This window comes from Chelmon rostratus, chromosome 2, assembly GCF_017976325.1.
Source record: "Chelmon rostratus isolate fCheRos1 chromosome 2, fCheRos1.pri, whole genome shotgun sequence".
Classification (NCBI taxonomy): domain Eukaryota; kingdom Metazoa; phylum Chordata; class Actinopteri; order Chaetodontiformes; family Chaetodontidae; genus Chelmon; species Chelmon rostratus.
In genome coordinates this window covers 18,303,461-18,322,819 of record NC_055659.1, presented here as the reverse complement: position 1 = coordinate 18,322,819, position 19,359 = coordinate 18,303,461, and the positions used below count along the sequence as shown (strand labels likewise).

At 42.6% G+C, this 19,359-nt stretch overlaps 1 protein-coding gene across 1 annotated transcript; it reads right to left on the bottom strand.

The window, feature by feature from the left end:
• Positions 1–106: 106 nt before the first annotated feature.
• On the bottom strand, positions 107–18,916 carry esyt1b (extended synaptotagmin-like protein 1b). Its single transcript, XM_041952341.1, has 52 exons — positions 18,263–18,916; positions 16,971–17,012; positions 15,845–15,979; positions 15,669–15,742; positions 15,499–15,571; positions 15,279–15,368; positions 15,053–15,108; positions 14,751–14,871; positions 13,934–14,110; positions 13,645–13,727; positions 13,364–13,412; positions 13,180–13,269; positions 12,956–13,051; positions 12,385–12,456; positions 12,213–12,299; positions 11,963–12,112; positions 11,621–11,734; positions 11,358–11,534; positions 11,143–11,228; positions 11,010–11,058; positions 10,442–10,531; positions 10,253–10,348; positions 10,077–10,148; positions 9,904–9,990; positions 9,630–9,776; positions 9,355–9,461; positions 9,088–9,265; positions 8,804–8,980; positions 8,608–8,690; positions 8,312–8,360; positions 8,139–8,228; positions 7,887–7,982; positions 7,462–7,533; positions 6,967–7,053; positions 6,707–6,853; positions 6,488–6,624; positions 6,039–6,171; positions 5,425–5,498; positions 5,186–5,282; positions 4,292–4,468; positions 4,114–4,196; positions 3,811–3,859; positions 3,601–3,690; positions 3,339–3,434; positions 3,172–3,243; positions 3,005–3,091; positions 2,757–2,903; positions 2,506–2,648; positions 1,888–2,019; positions 1,677–1,779; positions 1,303–1,352; positions 107–878 (listed from the first exon to the last, which is right to left on the bottom strand). The coding sequence occupies exons 1-52, from the start codon at positions 18,623–18,625 to the stop codon at positions 851–853; spliced, it is 5,460 nt and encodes a 1,819-aa protein (XP_041808275.1). The 5' UTR covers positions 18,626–18,916; the 3' UTR covers positions 107–850.
• Positions 18,917–19,359: the final 443 nt, after the last annotated feature.

Here is a 19,359-nt window from a genome sequence, read left to right as displayed (position 1 = left end):
AGATTAATTGGCTCTATCAAACAATAAAAGATCGGAAGTGATAGAAAATTGGTAGTAAATAAAACTGTTAATTTCTAACACCCAAAAAAGGATTCCACAAAAAACGAGATGTGCAAAATCTGTTTATTTTTGCTACCATCTTTCAACAAACATTATCAGATCTGATTCATCAGCTTTGCAAATATACACAAAATCAAATGCAATATGATTTAATTGAGACTTCGGAAAAACAAATACATGTCTTGTAAAAAAAAAAAATCTTATAAAATCATCTTCAAACAGAAACGTAGCAAAGTGCAGTGAAATACAAAACAACTCCAATGTAAGCCTGTTGTAAAACAGATCCAAAATACTGAAATGGCATTAGCGTTCATGAGCAACATGTTTAAAAAAAACTACAGTCTAAAAATGTTACTGCACTTCAAACAAGATACTCTCAGATTTAACATGTTCTTGAAGCCCAAAAGAAACCAAACAAAGCAACAAAATATGACTTCATTCTTTCTGGGGTGTTCATCTTTCACTTGCTCCACTCAGTCTTCAATCTATCATCTCTTCATACAGTAAAGTGACCTTCAGTCAGTTCAAACTTGCATTTTATCCTTGTCAACTCAGCTTCTTCAGCATATTTATCTTTGGTGAGAGTATTGATGTGAGTATACAGTGCAGTCCAATCTATACTATATGTTAACACACAGACAGCTGGGTGGATGCAGGTAAGGCTGCTACAGTTGGACTGTTTGCAAACGTGGGAAGCAGAAGGCATCAGTGTGAGCTGCAGCAGTGGCACGATGCCAAGTCAAGTGACGATATCATCATTTGTACACCGCCACGACATCAGCAAGCAGGACTATTCGTCTTCGTCCTTCAGAGTGAACCTGGAATGAACAGAGGGACCAAAATTCAATGAAAACTGACATTGACTTAAATCATTAGTCATTACTTAATTTATGGTGATCATTAAACTATGAAAAAGTGAGGAAAAAGGTGCACAGTTCAGTGATGCTGAAAAAGTCAGAAGCTTCTCAAACTCCTCCTGCAGAATGATCAGTTTCTCTGCTGTCCGTACGTACTGTATACTCAATTATACCAAGGAGTCTCCTCAATGGAAGCAGTGTGCTATATGCTATATATGCTATGCTATATTTTGGTGAAACACTGTTTGAATGAAGCATAAAGATGGATAGCGGACAAGGAGTTGATGCTTTACAAGTGTCCTGAGAAGTTTCTCTGTATGGTTCAATGTTTTAAAGAGTATCACTTCAACTTAAATGCACTCTGGAGAAAGTTCAATCTGCTCACCATTCTGTGACACCAGACACCAGGTCAAGCTGAGCCAGCTCGATCTGCACCTAAAGAACAGGAATGACATATTAGCATGTGTATAAGCAGTATATTTCTGCATGCTATCAGCACACTTCAGAGTGAAAGAATCTGAAAGCTAGGGACACACTTCAAACAAAACAGCAAGTTACCAGGCGGGCTAGTGCACAGCCTGGCCACACCTGTACAAGTGCTGATTTACCCAAACTGTCTTAATGCGATGAGTGGTCACATGTGAAATACTTTGGACCCACTGATGGTCACTTGTTAGCCTTTGGCTGTTGTATGTGTGCAGAACATTTTAAGCCATATCAGAGTTGCAGGTGCAGATGGAAGTACAGTCTCAGACTGACCTGTCCAATGACGTCGCGGCTCCTGAACGAAGCCGAGTTATTCTTCACTGATACACTGAGGCGTCTGAATCTCAGCTCATCGTCAGGCAGAGCATATTCAAACCTTTAAAGAAGAGACAAAAGATGATTTGATGTGGCCGCAAACAAGACTCTTAAGAAATGAAAAAAATGCACAGGAAAATAAAGACAGAACAACTAGCCAGTTTATTACCTCTCACTGTATTCTGGGTTGAAGTCTCGTTTCTTCACTGCTGTCTTCCTCTTGGTGGCCTTGCTTTTGTCTGGCACCAGCATGAGGGAGACATAGCTGTCTACACCATCCTTACTTTGAGACGACAGCCCTCTGTACACAGACAAAGGAAGCGTGTCTTCAATCATTTTGCACGTTAAAGCATAACAATATTAAAAAGTTCTTGTATATTACAGCAGTATAATAACTCCATGTCATTAGAGTGGAATGTGCAAAGTGTGCTTTGCTTATTTTTTATTTGAGCTGCCATCAGTGTCCTGTCAATGTTAAATGGTAGTTTTTTCTTATGGGGAAGATTGATCAGTATGTAGACACGTCTGACGATACTGTGAACATTCAGCTCCTGAAAATGAGTCTTGAGTTTTGAACTTGTATATAATTCCCCCTCTGAACTGTGGGTAAGCAAAGTTAGGTGCTTCAGCAGCATGACAAGCTTCTCAAAAGTAAAGTTAATGTTGAAGTTGTGCCATGATATCCACTAGGAAACAAACTTGTGATCTGAATTGGAAAAACGACAATTATACCAACAGTACACAGTCTGATTGAGAGTGTTCTGGCACACGATTTGAGGAAGCGTACCTGCAGGCATGGACGATGACGATGAGCTGTCTTGAGGCGTATGAAAGAGACAACTTCACCTGCCCATTTCCAGATCCACAGCCAGAGGCAGCACAGGGCAGCGTGCCAGCACCGATCATCTCCACCATTTTGGAGTCTAGAATCTATTGAAAACAAATTCAGAGCAGGAACAAGTGTCAATATCATTGGTTGTTGTTCAATACTAAACATGTGGTGTGTGAGAGTGTGTGTGTGTGTGTTTGCTTTCACACCTTGAGTTCAGCCCTCAGCAGGATCTGACTCTCAGGTGAGGCTCCATCCAGATGGAACCACTGGTCCAGGACCAGTTGTGGCTCTGCAAGCAGCTCCTTGATGGTTACCACCAGAGATCCCATTGGCTGGTCCCAACCACTGGACAACTGTGATGCAAGAGAGAGAATGAAATATTCACCCCACTATTGCTGCTGTTAAATGTGACACGCAGATCATTCAAACACATAAATGTAAATAAATGTCTTGCCTTTATTACAAGCATCTGATGTTTAGGATCATGGACGAGGAAGTAGAAAGACTCATTCCACTGAGGGCTGGTACTGCGGTCGCACAGCTTTAGAGAAAAGATATGAGGTTATTACAGTAATAATTCATCTATCTGACTGACTGTACACCATGCATCACGAGCCTCACTTTGGTTTTGTAGGTTGTTTCACCCAGAACAAGCTCAGCTCCTGCTTTGGGTTCCTTTCCACTCTTCTTCAACTATCAAGGGAGACAGAGGCATTCACGTCTTATCACATGAGGAATTATTTTAGGCAGCTGCTGCACAGCATGTAAATAAACTGCAGCTGACTTACAGGTAATGAGTGTGCTCTCTCCACATGGACAAAGAGCAGAGCGGCAGCGGGGACAGCTTTGTTCTGATAAGCCTGGAGGGACTGAAGCTGCAGTACCTGCGACAGGGAGCACAGCCAGTTAGGCCTGATAATTACGTTGCAATGTGAAAAATGTGTGTTGGAATGGCTTTCAGCATTAAGTAGGAGGCTGGAGACGCTTCAATAGCCCATGTTCAAAGAAAGCTTGAATAAACTAAAGATAGTGGGCCATAGAGCTGTAAACCTGGTCAAGCTTGGCTGAATGTGACACTGTAGGAACCCATTCCAGTATCAAGTGAACCCGGCCGGACTTCACGTCATTCAGAGTGAACCACTGCAACGGAGACAAAATTTATCAAAGAAGGAGCAGGGCAAAACCCTTCACACAAGGAAATAGCACAGAGCAGATTAGAAATCACATGGCACGACTTCAGATTATGAATTATTGACAGACCTGATCTGTGTACTGGGATCTGATGACCTCATTCAGTTTAACACTGAATCTGTGAACATGAAAACAGGCAAATGTTTAACAAGATTTTAATTTCTAATTTTCTTGTTCTGAATCTGTCATTCTTTAAAACGTTTGATTTATTTTATGCAATGATGCATTTCAGTGCAAAATTATGTGAAGTACGGTGCTAGAATTTCTACCCTGCAGATCAGTGTGCACAGGACTTCACTCTTTTTGTCTCAAGCACTCATATAATAATAAATTAATGATTAAACCATATTGACAAGTAAACATGGCACACACCTGCCAAGGAAGTCATCAGAGTCTAAATCCTTATCGAATGCTTCAAACTTGATCTCCTGGACGCTGTGCCCACTCAAAACCAGCTGTTAAAAACAAACATAACACATATTTGTATAAATACTGTACATGCTGATCAATCCAGACAATGTGTGATACTTAAACCAGGAACACTTCGTACCTCATACATTTCATTCCACGTTGGGTTGAGATTTTCCTTGATGACATGACTCTTGAATGCAACTCCCCCGATGTTAATCTTGACATAGGGGTCACTCTTGCCCTTCACCATGCCCCCCATCAGGTTGTCCTTGGCCACCAGATTCTGAGCCTCCAGCAGGTGAATCCGCAGCAGCCCCTGCAGGATGAAGACTGTTAGTGTTCAAATACGTCCAGGAAGTCACTGAGCACACAACATATGGAGCTTATGATGATACTATACATTTCAGTATGACACAGATCATCAGGCTCGTGTGCTCTCCACAAAACACCTTGAAACAGCATGAATATGACCAGAAAACAGGCTATTTTTCACACACACTAAATATGACATTAAAACTGGTTTCCAAAAATTCTTGAAGCCCAAACATTTTCTGTACTACTTGGGTGTTTCCTATCTTACTAAGTTTCATTTAAATCAATTCATCAGCCCTGCATACAGTAAATGGTACTGAACAGACACATATTAGTGCATATCAGCCTCAGCCTATCGTGTGGGGCCTATCAAATACCCACATGATAGGCTGACACCCTGCAGTATCAACTGCCATCTGATAACTGAGGACATGATGGATGACTCACAAGATATGGAACACTGGACCACAGATACTATGGTCTATACTCTCCACTATAATGATGAAAACCATGATGCCACATATGCATTCACTTTGGCAGAGGGGTGGAGGGTCCTGTGCCTTGCCACACACTGCTAATATAAGAGGTTACCTACTTTTTCAAATAATGCAAATATACAAAAAGTCAAAAAGGGCCAGTGAAGAACAAATACCACTGTATAGCAGGTGGAAGCTAATTATGCAACTTCAACTCGGCTAATCAAGGCATATGCTAAACCCACCTCTTTACCGAAGTCCTGGCTGGGGGTGCTGTGTGGTGGAAGGGTGTCGGTAGGAAGACCAGTCACTGTGGCATGAGCAAGGCTGCCTAAACCAGTACTACACACACACACACACACACACACAAAACCGGTGCAGAAATTTAAACATGTTTCTTGTTAGGTTTCTTGCATTCTTCCAATGTATGGATCCATGAAGCAAAAAAAAGGGGGAGTGAAAGACGGTGTGATGTGGAGCTCACCCATCAGAGTCTCCTTTAACTGCAGGGTCTGACTGCGTGGGCTGCTCTTCTGGACCTGTTGGTTCTTCCACCAGCTGAGCACAATTACATAAAGGTTATGAAGGACAAAGATAGGCAGGTTGAACTTAAAGGATAACTTTCGTTTTTTACAACCTGGACCTTATTTGTAGCATTAAATACGACCATTTACTCACCCAGACAACTTTGGTGGCATTTGGAGTCGTTTTGAAGAAATTAGCCCCAGAGGAGCGGCGTGTATATCCGTATAATGCGAGTACTCGGGGCATCCATGCGCAGCCTCTATATAACGCATAATCTGCGGCGAAACTCGTTCATATTCCAATATTTTGTTATGATATGCTGGTGCTATTCCCCTCTGAGCCCGTGGTGGCATGTTATCAACACCCGGTGTCTCTAGACAACTACCTCTGACATGGATGATGTCATTACCGAACGCCGCTCCTCTGGGGCTAATTTCTTCAAAATGACTCCAAATGCCACTAAAGTTGTCTGGGTGAGTAAATGGTCGTATTTAATGCTACAAATAAGGTCCAGGTTGTAAAAAACAAAAGTTATCCTTTAATGATGACTGACTACAATGTGCTATGACTCACCACAGCAGCAGGGTATGTATCACCTGCAGGGAGAATGGCAGCTGGTTGAGCAGGAGTGGCATCTTCTGTAGAGGCCGCAGTGTCTGCTTTTTCTGCTTCGGAGTGTTTAGGCTGGTTGGATACTGCAACCAATCTGAAAATACACACTGCTGTTTCAAAAGACTCCCCTCAACACTGGTAATGGGGAATATTAGCTTTTATCAGCTTCGACACATGTACTTTCAAAGCATGTTTTAAAGGAGCATGTTTTCTTGTATGTCCCACCCTCCAGTTCCTGCTCTCACCAACAGGCGCTACACTTTTTATTTTAAGTTTATTAGCGCATGTTTCTAATGTCTATTATTTATTGCTAACTATTCTTTATGTTTAAATTACACTAAATTGTATGGTTTTGGTGGTTTTTGAATAAGTGTGTGTGTGCATTATCAAGTCAGGCACACAACACTCACTCATCTGTTGGCAGCTTGGAGCTTTTTTCATCCTCACTGGCTGCTTTGAATGTCTGCTCAGTGGGAATGAACGTCTCTTCTTTCTTTGATGTAGTCACAGAAGGCTGTGGGGCTTCAGTCATCTTTGAGCTCAGGATCTGTCAACGATACATTTCCAGCTGGTTATTCTGTATATCAGTCACAACAGTAATAATCTCCTGCGTGTGTGCATTCTCTTACCTTGAGTTCAGCCCTCAGCAGGATCTCACTTTCAGGTAAGGCCCCATCCAGAGGCATCCACTGGTCCAGGACCAGCTGTGGTTCAGGGAGCAGATCTCTGACAGGGATTACGAGAGATCCCATTGGCTGGTCCCATGCACTTGACAACTGCAGAGATAAGGTCACAATTATAATGTCAGTGAGAGGTGGAGATGTTCCTGGCCTTTACAACAGGCTTCAGATACTCTTTCTGAGTACTGTGAAACACACAGTACACTCACCTTCACTATGAGCATCTCCTCTCTGGGGTCACGAACCAAGTAGTGGAACGCCTCATTCCACTCAGGTGATCTGGAGCGATCACATACCTTCAGATACAAAAAGAGGAGGGGTAAGTCAGGTTTATGGTCAACCTGTTCCTTCTTAGACTAAGATTCAGCTGGTATTTTGAACAACATGATGCAGGAATCAGCATGCAGTGCTGTCAAGCCCTGTGTATTTTTCAATACCACCACTGGGGGGCGCCAGTGTTTAACTTTTTCAAATTCTTAACAGCAGCATTTAGTCATGTGTCCCATAAAATTCTGAAACATTTACCAGCATCCTGGTTTAGTTTATGGTAAACTGTGATGGTGACTTCATCATGACATGTTACTGACTAAATGATTTACTGATTAATCAAAGAATAGTAGATTAAATGATAAAACGAAGAATATCTTCATTAGTTGCAGCCATAGCTGGCAGAGTGAGTGTGAGTGTTATTATCAGTCTCATACCTTGGTTTTGTAAGTTGTGTTGCCTAAAACAAGCTCTGCCCCAGCTTTGGGCTCCTTTCCACTTTTCTTAAACTGGGCACAGAAAGACAAATAACACATAAGATTATGTGAATAGTTTGTATTCACACTCTGTAATTAAGGCAACAATGAGTCAGGATCCAACTTCCACTTCCTTTAGAAAAACGAAAACATTTCTGACTCACATCACTGCATCATGCAATCTAACAACAGTGATTGTTACTCAGAAAGCAGCAACTATTTCTCAAAATCTTCATTTATCTTACAAAATAAAAGGAGTTTCCCACTTTATGCCAATAGAGCATTGGTTTATCTACATGTGCTTTCCAATCTGTTGTCTATCAATACCTCAGAGACAGCACACCTATTAAAGTATTTTTCAGTGGACTAAATTATAAGGGACTCACAGGCAATGAGTGTGCTCTGTCCACATAAACAAAGAGCAGGGCTGCAGAGGGAACAGCCTTGTTGTGGTAAGACTGGAGAGACTGCACCTCCATCACCTGCAGCAGAGAATCAAATGAAGAATACAGCACTGATATGCACAGTGAACTGAGCAGGGAATCATCTCTGGAATAGTGCAGATGTGGGAGGAATAGGCAATGCAATGACAGAGATCAGAACAACATGCATAAATATATGTCACAAATTGCACTAACTTGGTCCAGGGTGGCATTATGGGACACTGCTGGTACCCACTCCAGTATCAGGCGAATGCGTCCAGACTTTACATCATTTAGGGTGTACCACTGAAACAGAGATCCACACTTACTGAGTTAAAGCCTACAATTACACTGCAGTCATAAATAAGTTACAGGCATACAATACTGACCTGGTCTGTGTACTGGGAACGGATGATGTCTGCCACACTGATTTTGAATCTGCTCAGAATGAAAACATTTTTGCACATTTTACACAATGGCACAAGTTAAATGCGTGACCTGTGAAAGTGAAGCCCGACCCTGAAAATGCTCTAAAACATTAATGGTAGCAATGTTAGTAAAAAACTACGAGTTGAGAAACAGTAAATGCTGATTTTACCATAAATCAAGCTCTACAAATATAAACCCTGTGATGTCTTTTCCCAATCATAGTTGAACAATTAGAAATGACCCATTACCCTCTTACCTGCCCAGGAAGTCATCTTTGTCCATGTCTTTGTCATACAACTCTACTTCCACCTCCTGTCCTGACTGAGGCCTCAGCACCACCTGAGGGACCACAGAACAGTGAAATGCAGTGGTTAACATAAGTTAATATCATTACCATCTGCAGTTGAAATCATGCTCAGAGAAAATCAGTTTGTACAGTCCTTCATACACACCTCATACATCTCATTCCAGACTGGGTTGAGATTCTCCTTGATCACATTACTCTTAAATGCAAAGTCTCCAACATTGATCTTGGCATAGGGGTCACTCTTGCCCTTCACCATTCCACCCATCATTGAATCTTTGGCAACTAGACTCTGGGCCTCCAACAGGATGATTCTCAGCAGCCCCTAGAGGAACACATAATTTCACCTGATTCTTACAGGGTTTCTTTATTAAATGACACTGTGTCGTGCCCTGTTGCATGTATCTGCTACTGTAATTTTTGTAATGTTACCTCGCTGGCAAAGCTGAGGTCTGGGGAAGTATGGGGAGGCTGTGCTGCAGCACGGCTTGGTGATTCTTCCACTTTCTCCTCAATCACATCAGCTGCCATTTCCTTTACCTCAGTATCTTCAGGTAAGGTCACTAAAGAGCCAATCGTCTCGATGGGAGGAGCATCTACCGAACTTGACCTAAAAACACAAATAGTAGCAATAAAAAACATTTAAGAAACAAAGGACAAATGGAAAGTAAGGACAGACTTTGTGATTTACCATCTTACCTCACCACTGTGTCCATCTCCTGTTTTTGCCGAGCAGGGGAAGGATCTGACATTGACGTGACCTTAACCTTATCGGGGGCACCTGGACATTTACTAGGAATCAGCGTCTGCAATTGAGTCAATGTCAGTAGAAGAAAGAGAAAGGCATAGTAACACAGAGTAAAAGAAATACAGACACAAAATGAGAGAGAGAAAAATAAACCTAAAGGACACATACTAAATATTTAGATTAAGATAAAGAGAAAAAATGAAAAGAGAAACAAGAGTTCTTGTACCTTGAGTTCAGCCCTCAGCAGGATCTGACTCTCAGGTGAGGCTCCATCCAGATGGAACCACTGGTCCAAGACCAGCTCTGGTTCAGAGAGCAGCTCTCTTACAGGAACCACCAGGGAACCAATGGGCAAGGTCCAGGTGTGTGAGAGCTTTAGAAACACAATGCTCAGTGTTAGCACAGGAGTCGTTATATATCAGCGATCAGACTGTTTGCATCTGCATGACTGACCTCTGTTAAAAACAATTCTGCATTATTCTGCACTGAAGCCAGCGTACCTTCACAACAAGAATATCTTCTCTCGGGTCTCGAACCGGGAAGCAGAATGCCTCATTCCACTGAGGTGATGTGGTCCGATCACACACCTTCAGAGATGCAAGAGTTAGTCAGTATCATGTGACTCTTACAATGGAACTAACAGTTCTAAACTGAATGAGGTTTGAGGTCTTACTGTAGTTTTGTGGGACATGTCTCCAAGAGTAACATCTGCTCCCACTTTCGGCTCCTTGCCACTCTTCTTAAGCTGTAGAGAGACAAACAGGCAAAAATAATAATAAAGACACGTGTGTTATGAGTAATAACCGCTTCTCCTGACATCATCCTTCACATCAGTAATAAAAGACTCACTGGTAAACCATCTGCTTGCTCGATAAAGACAAACAGTAGTCCTGCTGAGGGAACCGCCTTGTTTTGGTAGGACTGTCTAGAATAGAACTGAAGAACCTGAAGACACAGGAGAGAACCAATGACTGGATGAATGGATAAAATTTATGAGCAACGTTCCTTTAATCTGTGACTTAATCTGGGAATACTGACCTGGTCCAATCTGTCTGACTCTGAGGCTAATGGAACCCATTCCAGCACCAGGTGAACTCGACCAGACTTCACATCACTGAGAGTGTACCACTGAGAAAAGAAACATAATGGATTTAACACAGGAACTGCTGGTATGGTCATAACAAGGAAAATACTACATGCAGAGCTTTTTCAGTACAAGTGATAGAGTGATGGTGTTAAACCATCAGCTGTTTTTGCTGCTGATTATTTAGGCTCATCTTTTTCTAACATACCAAATTTTTATCTTAAACCGTTGTAAAGTCTTGCCAATTAACTAAATATTGCCCCACAGTGCTAATAGAATAGAATAGATTAAAAAAAACAAACAAACAGAATGATAACAACACCCAAAGTCTGTCCTCTCACATAGAATGAGGTTCACTCTGTGCAGTTCGTCACTTATACTCAATCCAAGATTTGCTGAAGTAATGGCCAAGGCATCAAAACATAGTTCAGTACTGCCTGCTTTCATGTTGCCTTTGTGTTCTCTTTGATCACGCTCTGTGAAGCTAAACATGCACAGCGTGTATGACAAGGAGGATCCCACCTGATCAGTGTACTGAGACTCAATGATGTCCTTCAGGCTGATCTTCAGCCTGCATGTTGGGATATGTGAGGTTAGAATGGGTCTTTAATGAATCCATTCATCTCATTTGATAACTGAATTATTGTGATTGTACCTGCCCATGAAGTCATCCTTCATGTCCATGTCTTTATCAAACACTTCTACATGCAGCTCCTGGCCAGGCAGCTGGGTAAGAATCACCTGAAGGGGGAACAAAGTTGCAAATATCAAACGATTCTGTCAAACTAATTATACATCAGACATTTATAAATATGACTTCATCCCAAAACAACCAGTATAACATTGAACACATAACCTTATGTGACTTGCCTCATACATCTCATTCCATGTGGGGTTAAGATTACTCTTGATAACATGACTTGTGAATGTTTCGCCACCGATGTTGATCTTGACATAGGGGTCACTCTTGCCTTTTACCATGCCCCCCATCAGGTTATCTTTCGGAACAAGATTCTGCCCAGCCAACAGGTGAATTCTAAGCAATCCCTGAAAAAATATGGACACATTAGAAGAAGTATGTGCAATTTACTTTTAAAAAGAAAACACAGTAAAATGTAACTGTCCTTCATTACCTCTGTGGCAAAGCTAGGATGAGGGGAGGTCTGCTGGGGCAGCTGTTTGGACAGTCCAGCCTCCAGTTTGGATGACACATCAGATGAAATATGTTCCTCATCTAACCACAGGACCTATGTTATAACAGACAAGAGAAGAGACATGAAGAAGCAAAACAACAAAACAAAAAAAGCAACAAAAATCCCAGAATTTCAGTTGAGACACTGTTTGATCAAAATCTAATTATTGATTCAATAATTGCTAACATCCCACACTGTTCTTATTTTTGTGTTTATCTGTCATTAACTGCAGTAATTAATGATGCAGTGCAGGATTGGTGAATGGGTCTTGCTGCCATTTACCCTGAGAACGGTGTTGATATAGATGCGACTGGCAGATCCAGAGTTGTCCAACTGGAACCACTGGTCCAGGGAAAGATTAGAGTTGGACAGCAGACGGGACAAAGGGATTGTCAGACTGCCCAAAGTCTGCACACGGTCAGCGTCCTTCACCTGGTTGTTACAACATGAAGGAAAACCAAAATAAGACCATAACAGCATGCCTGGCTTTCAGAATACTATCGGCAGAGGAGCTGATCATATGAGCTGTTACCTGAATGTCTATGTCCTGCTTGCGAGGATCCTGGATGAAGAAGGTGAAAGCTTCCTCCCACTCTGGATTAATGGTTGTGTAACAAGTCTAAAGGCAAGAATGAACAGGATTCAATCTACACATCACAATCTAGTAGTAACAGTATTGTAATGGACTTTCCCAGCAGATATACCTTGCTCTCTCTAGTGATGTCCTGCACAGACAGTTGCACCATGGGATTGGGCTCTTTATTTCCCTTCTTCATCTAAAAGAAACACATTACAGACAAATATGAAAACACTGTAAGGCATGCGAACAATGACATTCTGTAACAAAGAGCAGAGCAATAAATAGACTTGGTGGGTGTGAATAATAGTGTGTATAAGGCTACCATAGCAACAGCACAAATAACTGACAGGAAGCAACATACCACATGGCATGATCAGGAAGCATAAATCTGCACTAAAAAAACCCACAAAGACCACGTTTCATTCCAGAGAGCCTGTCACTGCTGCTGCCTTTTGTGTATGATAACGACAGCAGAAATTAGAACAGTAGGAAATGTGTGCTGAACAGGCCTGGATAAGGTTAGCCACACTCATCCACAGTGTGTGGAGTGCACAGGGTTAGAGGCCAAGGCAACAACTTTGAAGAATGTCAGACAGATGGCAGTTACAGCTCTGCCTCAGTTTAGCAACACACACGGGAAGCAGCTCTGAGCTGAGCATGAGCGTGGGCACAGAGGGTGGAGATATTTGACTCACAGGAAGTGCCTCAGCCTTGTCTAGATATACAACCAAGATGGCTGAAGAAGGTGGATCGCCAGCCTTACTAGTGAGGCTTTCATTCCTCTTCAGGATCTGGGGGAGAATTGGAAACAGGTTGTTGTTGTTTTTTTCTTTAAATGTCTGACACAAAAGATAGTGTAATCCATTTTACTCTAGAATCACTTGGGAGTAATGTATCAGTGGAAATGAGTGACTCAAACCTGCTCTAGTCGATCAGTGCTGGGTAGCAAGGACAACCACTCCAGTCTGAAGTGAACCCGTCCTGATGGGGTGTCTTTCAAAGTGAACCACTGGGGAGACAGCCACAGACATACATTTACAGTCCAAAGATCAAAACATTGCTTATACAAACTGTGACTGAGGTGATAACAGCTTTTTACTTACATCATCGACAGCTATGGATTTCTTCACAATACCCAAGTCCAATTTGGTCCTGTGTGGAGGAGTATAAGACAGAATTCAATAAAAAGACAAAAGAGCAAATGCATTGATGGAAATAATAGAATCATAGGATAGAAAGCAGATGCTGTAACTTTACGAGTACAATTACATGCTTAAAAAAAGGTAGTGTACTTTTTCCAACAGGCCATGAAAGGTGACAGATGAATGGTGGCAACGTGAGATTCAACATAGGCACACCAGAGACATGAACTACACATATGTACCTGCCCAGGAAATCATCCTGGTCTGGGTCTTTGTCATATACCTCCACCTCCAACTCCTGACCAGGCACTTCATGGACTATGACCTGATGTACCGGACAACACAAGGACATGAAGACTGACAGAGGGATTTGTATGGAAGTTGGCTGTGGCCTCATGTGACCATGAATGAAAATGAACATTCCCCAACACTGTAACAGTCTAATCCCTCACATACAGAACAAAGTGAAATGACACATGACTGAGTCTTCCAACACCTGTACCACCTGAACCATAACACTCTTGTTCGTACCTCATACATCTCTTCCCACTTGGGAGAGTCTGTGTTGTCAATGTGTTGAGAGGTGAAGGTCTGAGGGCCAACCCTCAATATGGCATAGGGGTCAGACAAGCCAGCCATAACCCCTTTCACATAGTTGTCCTTGGCTGCTAGATTCTGTGCCTCCAGCAGGTGGATGCGTACCACTCCCTAAGAAAGAAAAAGAGGGACGAAGGTGTAATATACTGGTGATTACCATAGATTGTATAACAACAGTGGATAAAGCCACTGATTTGAGGATTGCCACTTTGAGGCCTTGAGTTTGTCATTATGGCCATTGCTATCTTGTCTTTTTGAAGCCAGACATGACCATATTTGGACCAGAGGATGGAGCTGGGGATGACACACATTGCCAGGCCTCTATCCTGACTGGACCTGACTAAAACCCAAGGACACGGCGTGGTAGCAACATGTCATTCACAAGACAGCCACAACCTAACGTAGAGCCTACTTTTATCATCTATTTTACTCTAAATGGAATCATAATTCACAAAATGAACATCATGCTGTATTGAAAAAGATTTGATACTAACAATTGAGACCATAAGCCAATTAGAAAAATGTTTACTGAGGTAATAAATCAAGTGAGAAGTGGGGTCCTTTTATCATAAGCTTACATACAATCAGATCTCTTTTTGCAATAAAGTCGCCCCCTGCTGGCCATTAGAAAGAATACAGTTTCAAGGCACTTCATTCCACATTGGCTTCAGTTTTTTAAACCCCGAAGCTCTGTCCACTTACTATACTGTCTATTGTGTTGTCTATATGCAGGTGTATATTCAGGCTTTACCCTGGGCAAAGGAGAGCGTAACTGGGCCACATGCAGGCCCTGAACCAAGGGGACAACCAGGCGGTTGGGCAGCACCAAGAAGGAGGCGATGGCATCCATAATCATGCTGTCAGACATGACACTGAGACAAAGGAGAAACAGCATTTCAATGGAAATATACTGCTGTGTTGCCTACATCATGGTATATTCACCGTATAATAAAACCCACACATTAATGAGACATTGTGAGTTTTATGTGTATTATTAGGTTGTGGCTTTTACTAATGTGGAAACCAGTCAAAGTTTATTTCATCATGACTCACTTCAGTCCAGGGATGTCCAACAAATTAGTCAGTCCAGTCCAATTGATGTCTAGTTTCTGGGAAGAGATAAAACAGAGGAATGTGCTGTATATACAAATCAATCAGGACTGAATCAGGGAAATCAATAGCAGGAAAAGCATACGAGACTATACTGTGACACATGATAGCAAGAGGAATGGGGGCTGAAGGGAAAAAGAGGAAAAGAGGTGAGTGGAGATGAACATACAGGTCGCTGGATGAAAAACATGGTGACCGCACCCACTATGGGTACATCTCCAATCAGAGGCTCCAGAATCACTCGCATCATCCCGTGCAGCTAAAGAGAGGGAAGCAAAAAGGATCCTTGTGAAAACCATGGACACATGCTTACAGAATAAGCATCATCTTTGTATTAATGATATGCAATTCACTCAGATAATACTTTGAAGCTCGAAAAGAAGACAGACCTGTATTCCTTTGACTCCAGCCTTGCAGAAATACCTCTTTACCTCAACGTTGATCTCTACATTGCCAACATAGCTGCGCATACAAAAACAAAAATGTCAGCTACAGTAACGCCTTTTAAAAGCGTTAATACAGATGTGACGATGACTCACAAAGAGTAATTAATAGTCACCTGATATACAGATCGAGCAGGACTTGTCCTTTGTCATTCTCTGTGTGTGCCTTGATCCCTACAACCTTCATGGCCTGGAGCAAACGGAAAGCACATTCGTTTGCACAATATAAATGACGTGCACCACTTAACTTAACAGTAGCGCCATACTGTAGTTAAGGTATCAATGGCCTCACCTTGTCTCCCATGTCTACTTTTGTGAAGCTGAGGGTCTGGAGGTGGGTGCTTGAGGCTCGGATAGATGGAGCGATGGTTTCCACCAGCAGCTTCTCAAGGTATTGGCCAACAAAGGGCCACACCTGCTGCAGCACCTAAGCAGGAGCAACATGACATACAATGTACATTGCTGAAACCAGAGACCACTTCTGCAAGTAAATGTTGGCATTTTAGCCACATAGCAACAAGACTGCCTGTCAAATGCCTTGGCTTCCACAAGCAATAAGAGGAGAATGGCAGACACAGCTGTGGCCAGTTGAGTCTCCTCAGCTGTTCATCATAAACTTTGGGTCCTTACTTTACCACGGTGAATCCTGTGCTCTACATGTGCTCACTTTTTAACAAAATGTTAATGGTGCTACATAAAGATCTGAAGTCTCTATTCCTGCAGGGAAATAACCAAAAACAGAGGCAGTGTTTGCTTGCGTGCTTGTGTGACTGTGAAAAAAAACCCCAGAGTTGGTTTACAGTCTGGCATATGTGGAGAGTGAGTCATCAGCCAACTGCCCCTGTGAAAGATGAAGTCTTAACAACAAGGGAATCTGCTGACTGCCCCCTCCAGTACCCAGACTCAAGCCTCTGCTTTGTCTGGCTCTCTGGCACTTAGATCTCGTGGTCTTGTTAGCGTGAATACTTTAATTTCTGCATATCTATATTTATGGCTCAAGTTTCTCTGTGCTAGAGGAGCCAAGGGGGTGGGGCAGGGGGGGACAATGGCTGCAGTTTTATTTAGTTTGGGGGGCTGGGCAACTCCTCCTCCTTCCTCAGAGCTAGCCTGCAATGAAATGGAAATGTTGAGTGGGTTGCCTGGCGCAGGGCCTGCTCTCTGCAGTACAGACTAAGTGGCTACGCGATGGGGGTGTGGTCTTTTCTGGAACATGGAAGCAACAGCAGCAGCGATATCATCTATCAGCTAGCACCAGCTGCTAACGTAGCACACTCTATGAGTGTCAGTCATCACAACAGCTGGCCAAATGAATAGGCTGACATGTGTGTTTGCTGTGGGCTCAATATAAAAAGGAAAAGCTTGGTTTAAAGTCATATAGTGGAAAGGTGAAACAAAATAGGAAACCACTTATATTTTACCTTATTCAGCCACTCAACCTTCTCAACATCTGGAAAGTTGACCTGAAGGAAAGAAAAACAATGAGGGTACAAACTTCAGTTGTGCATAAAGCCTGGTAAACACACAACAGGATAAGGAAGTGATTCAGCCACAGCTGATGCAGGTCTGGAAATGTCATTAATAGCACTGTCGGTATCACCCTTGTGCTTCTTGCACCAGATTTTGGAATGAGCAAATATTTCCAAAAGAAAAAAGGGAAGCAGATAAGTGCAGCAACTGTCAATTCAAAGATCACATTGAATAATTTAGCTTTGCATTAAGGCCATGTGTGACGATACTTAAACAAAATAAATACTTGAATTGTCCTTTCATATTACATTTCTTGTAATGAAATCTTACAAGAAATTTTGTTTGTCATTTGTTGTGCAAAGTGGAGAGCAGCACCGAGGAGCAACAGGGTAATGAACACTTTTATGTGGAGTGTGCATGCAGTGTGGTTATGCAAGCAGTCACTGTAATCACTCACTGAAAAAAATGTCCACAGGAACAGGGTGTGGCTAGAGGTTCTGAGACAAAACAACCCCATGTGGGTTTCAGCACTTCCATTTTGGCTGCATATAGTCTCAGGATGTATGGCGAGCTTTATACTTATTACTTACTTTCCAGCCAACTTTAGTTAAAATTGCAGTATGATTGGAGGGTTTAAGTGGTGTTATAGTTGTTGCAGTGTACTAAAAAAATTCCCCATTATGCTTTCAAACAAGTTTAGGCTTGAAATACACACACACACATATTTGGCAGAAGTAATGGCTTAAGGCAGAAGTGGGAGCAAACTGCATGGAACAGAAAGGGACTTTCTGCACACCTTGTTGCACGCATGTTGCAGTTAGGACCTGTACTTTAACATTTTGACATGCAAATTCAAAAAAGAAAAGAACTTCATTAGCAGTGCCTGCCTCTTGCTGCACACGAGGAAGTGATTTATGGGAAACATTTCCCTGCAGCCTTTAGGAGACATTTAACCAGCCCCCGAAAAGGAGGTCCACAAAATTAAAAGAGTGGAGTGATGCCATATCAGCTAAAAAGGACCTATGACTGCTGGTTTACTGGAAACAAACTCTTCTCCACCTGTAAGCTAGTGGTATTATGATTTTATACTTCGTGACATAATGTGGGTTTACTGCAAGGTTCTACCTGGGCACAGGTAACGTGGGGTTACTCTAGGTCAATGTGGCTTCAGGAAAGAAAGCTGGAGTAAAAGGATTTCTGATGATACAGGACACACGTTGACAGTTGTAGGGTCATTCCTCACCCACGAAGGAAGCTCCCGCTTGATTTTGGACACTTTCCTGGATGTGTACTCCTCCTCGTTGTCGAGAAACTGTATGGCTGACCTCAGGCGTGCCTCCTTGGCTTCTCGGGCATGTTTCCATCCGGTGTAGACCATCATGCCGAACACCAACAGGCTGGTGCTGACCCGGTAGTAACCGGCCAGGTAGACGGGCAGCAAGGCTCCCAGACATTTCCCAAACGTCCAGAGCACCGCGACGGCGCTGATCCCTTTAGGTTTGGGGGCTTCTGGCTCCAGCGCACTCAGCGCTTTCTTCTCGCTGTCGCCTGAGCTCGGACACTCGGCGCCCTTCGGCTCACTCGACTCGGATTTGTCGTTTTGCATGGCGGTATCTTCTGAAGCCGGGAAATTATCACTAATATGTGACGGTTAAATAAAGAGTGCTCAGTTTGAAACGCGTGTTCGCAATGACTCACTCTAACGTTTCATTTCTGACGCCAGCTAGCTAACGTTGAACAGACGCTACCGCCGCTCGCTGTTTGGAGCTAGTTCACCGTTGGTCCGCGTCGCATCTTCTTCGCTGACATGAAAACGTTTTTGTTTCAGTTTAACTGGAGCAGTTTTACTGAATAGGCACGGGTGTAGAAGAAGTGGTCGCCTGCAAGCTCTGCTCCTCTCAGAGTCCCGTTATCTGGATGAAAACACGCCCACTGACCGATGCAAAAAAAAAAAAAAAAAAAAAAATCGCATCTTTGACTCTTTCGCTGCTGAGACAAGACAGTCATCAAATTTGCGGTACTCACCGTTATTACTGCACCATTACGTTATCGCGATCTTCCGCGATATTACAGGTATTTTTCAAATGAAACTTTAATTGTATCTTAAAACATAACAGCGCCTCTCTGATGAAGTATTGAACAGCTGGGAGCAGGAGAAAATAGTGATACAGTCATACGTGAACCGCTCTGTGTTAAAACGTTAAACCATCAATAGTTGTGGACAATTCTCTGCTGCCAGTTTGTTTTAAAACAGCAGACTGGGCATTCTCCTCAATCCCTAAATCCGGTGTGAGCGCACAAACCCGGGCCCTGCCTCCCAAAGCCAATAGCACAAATCTT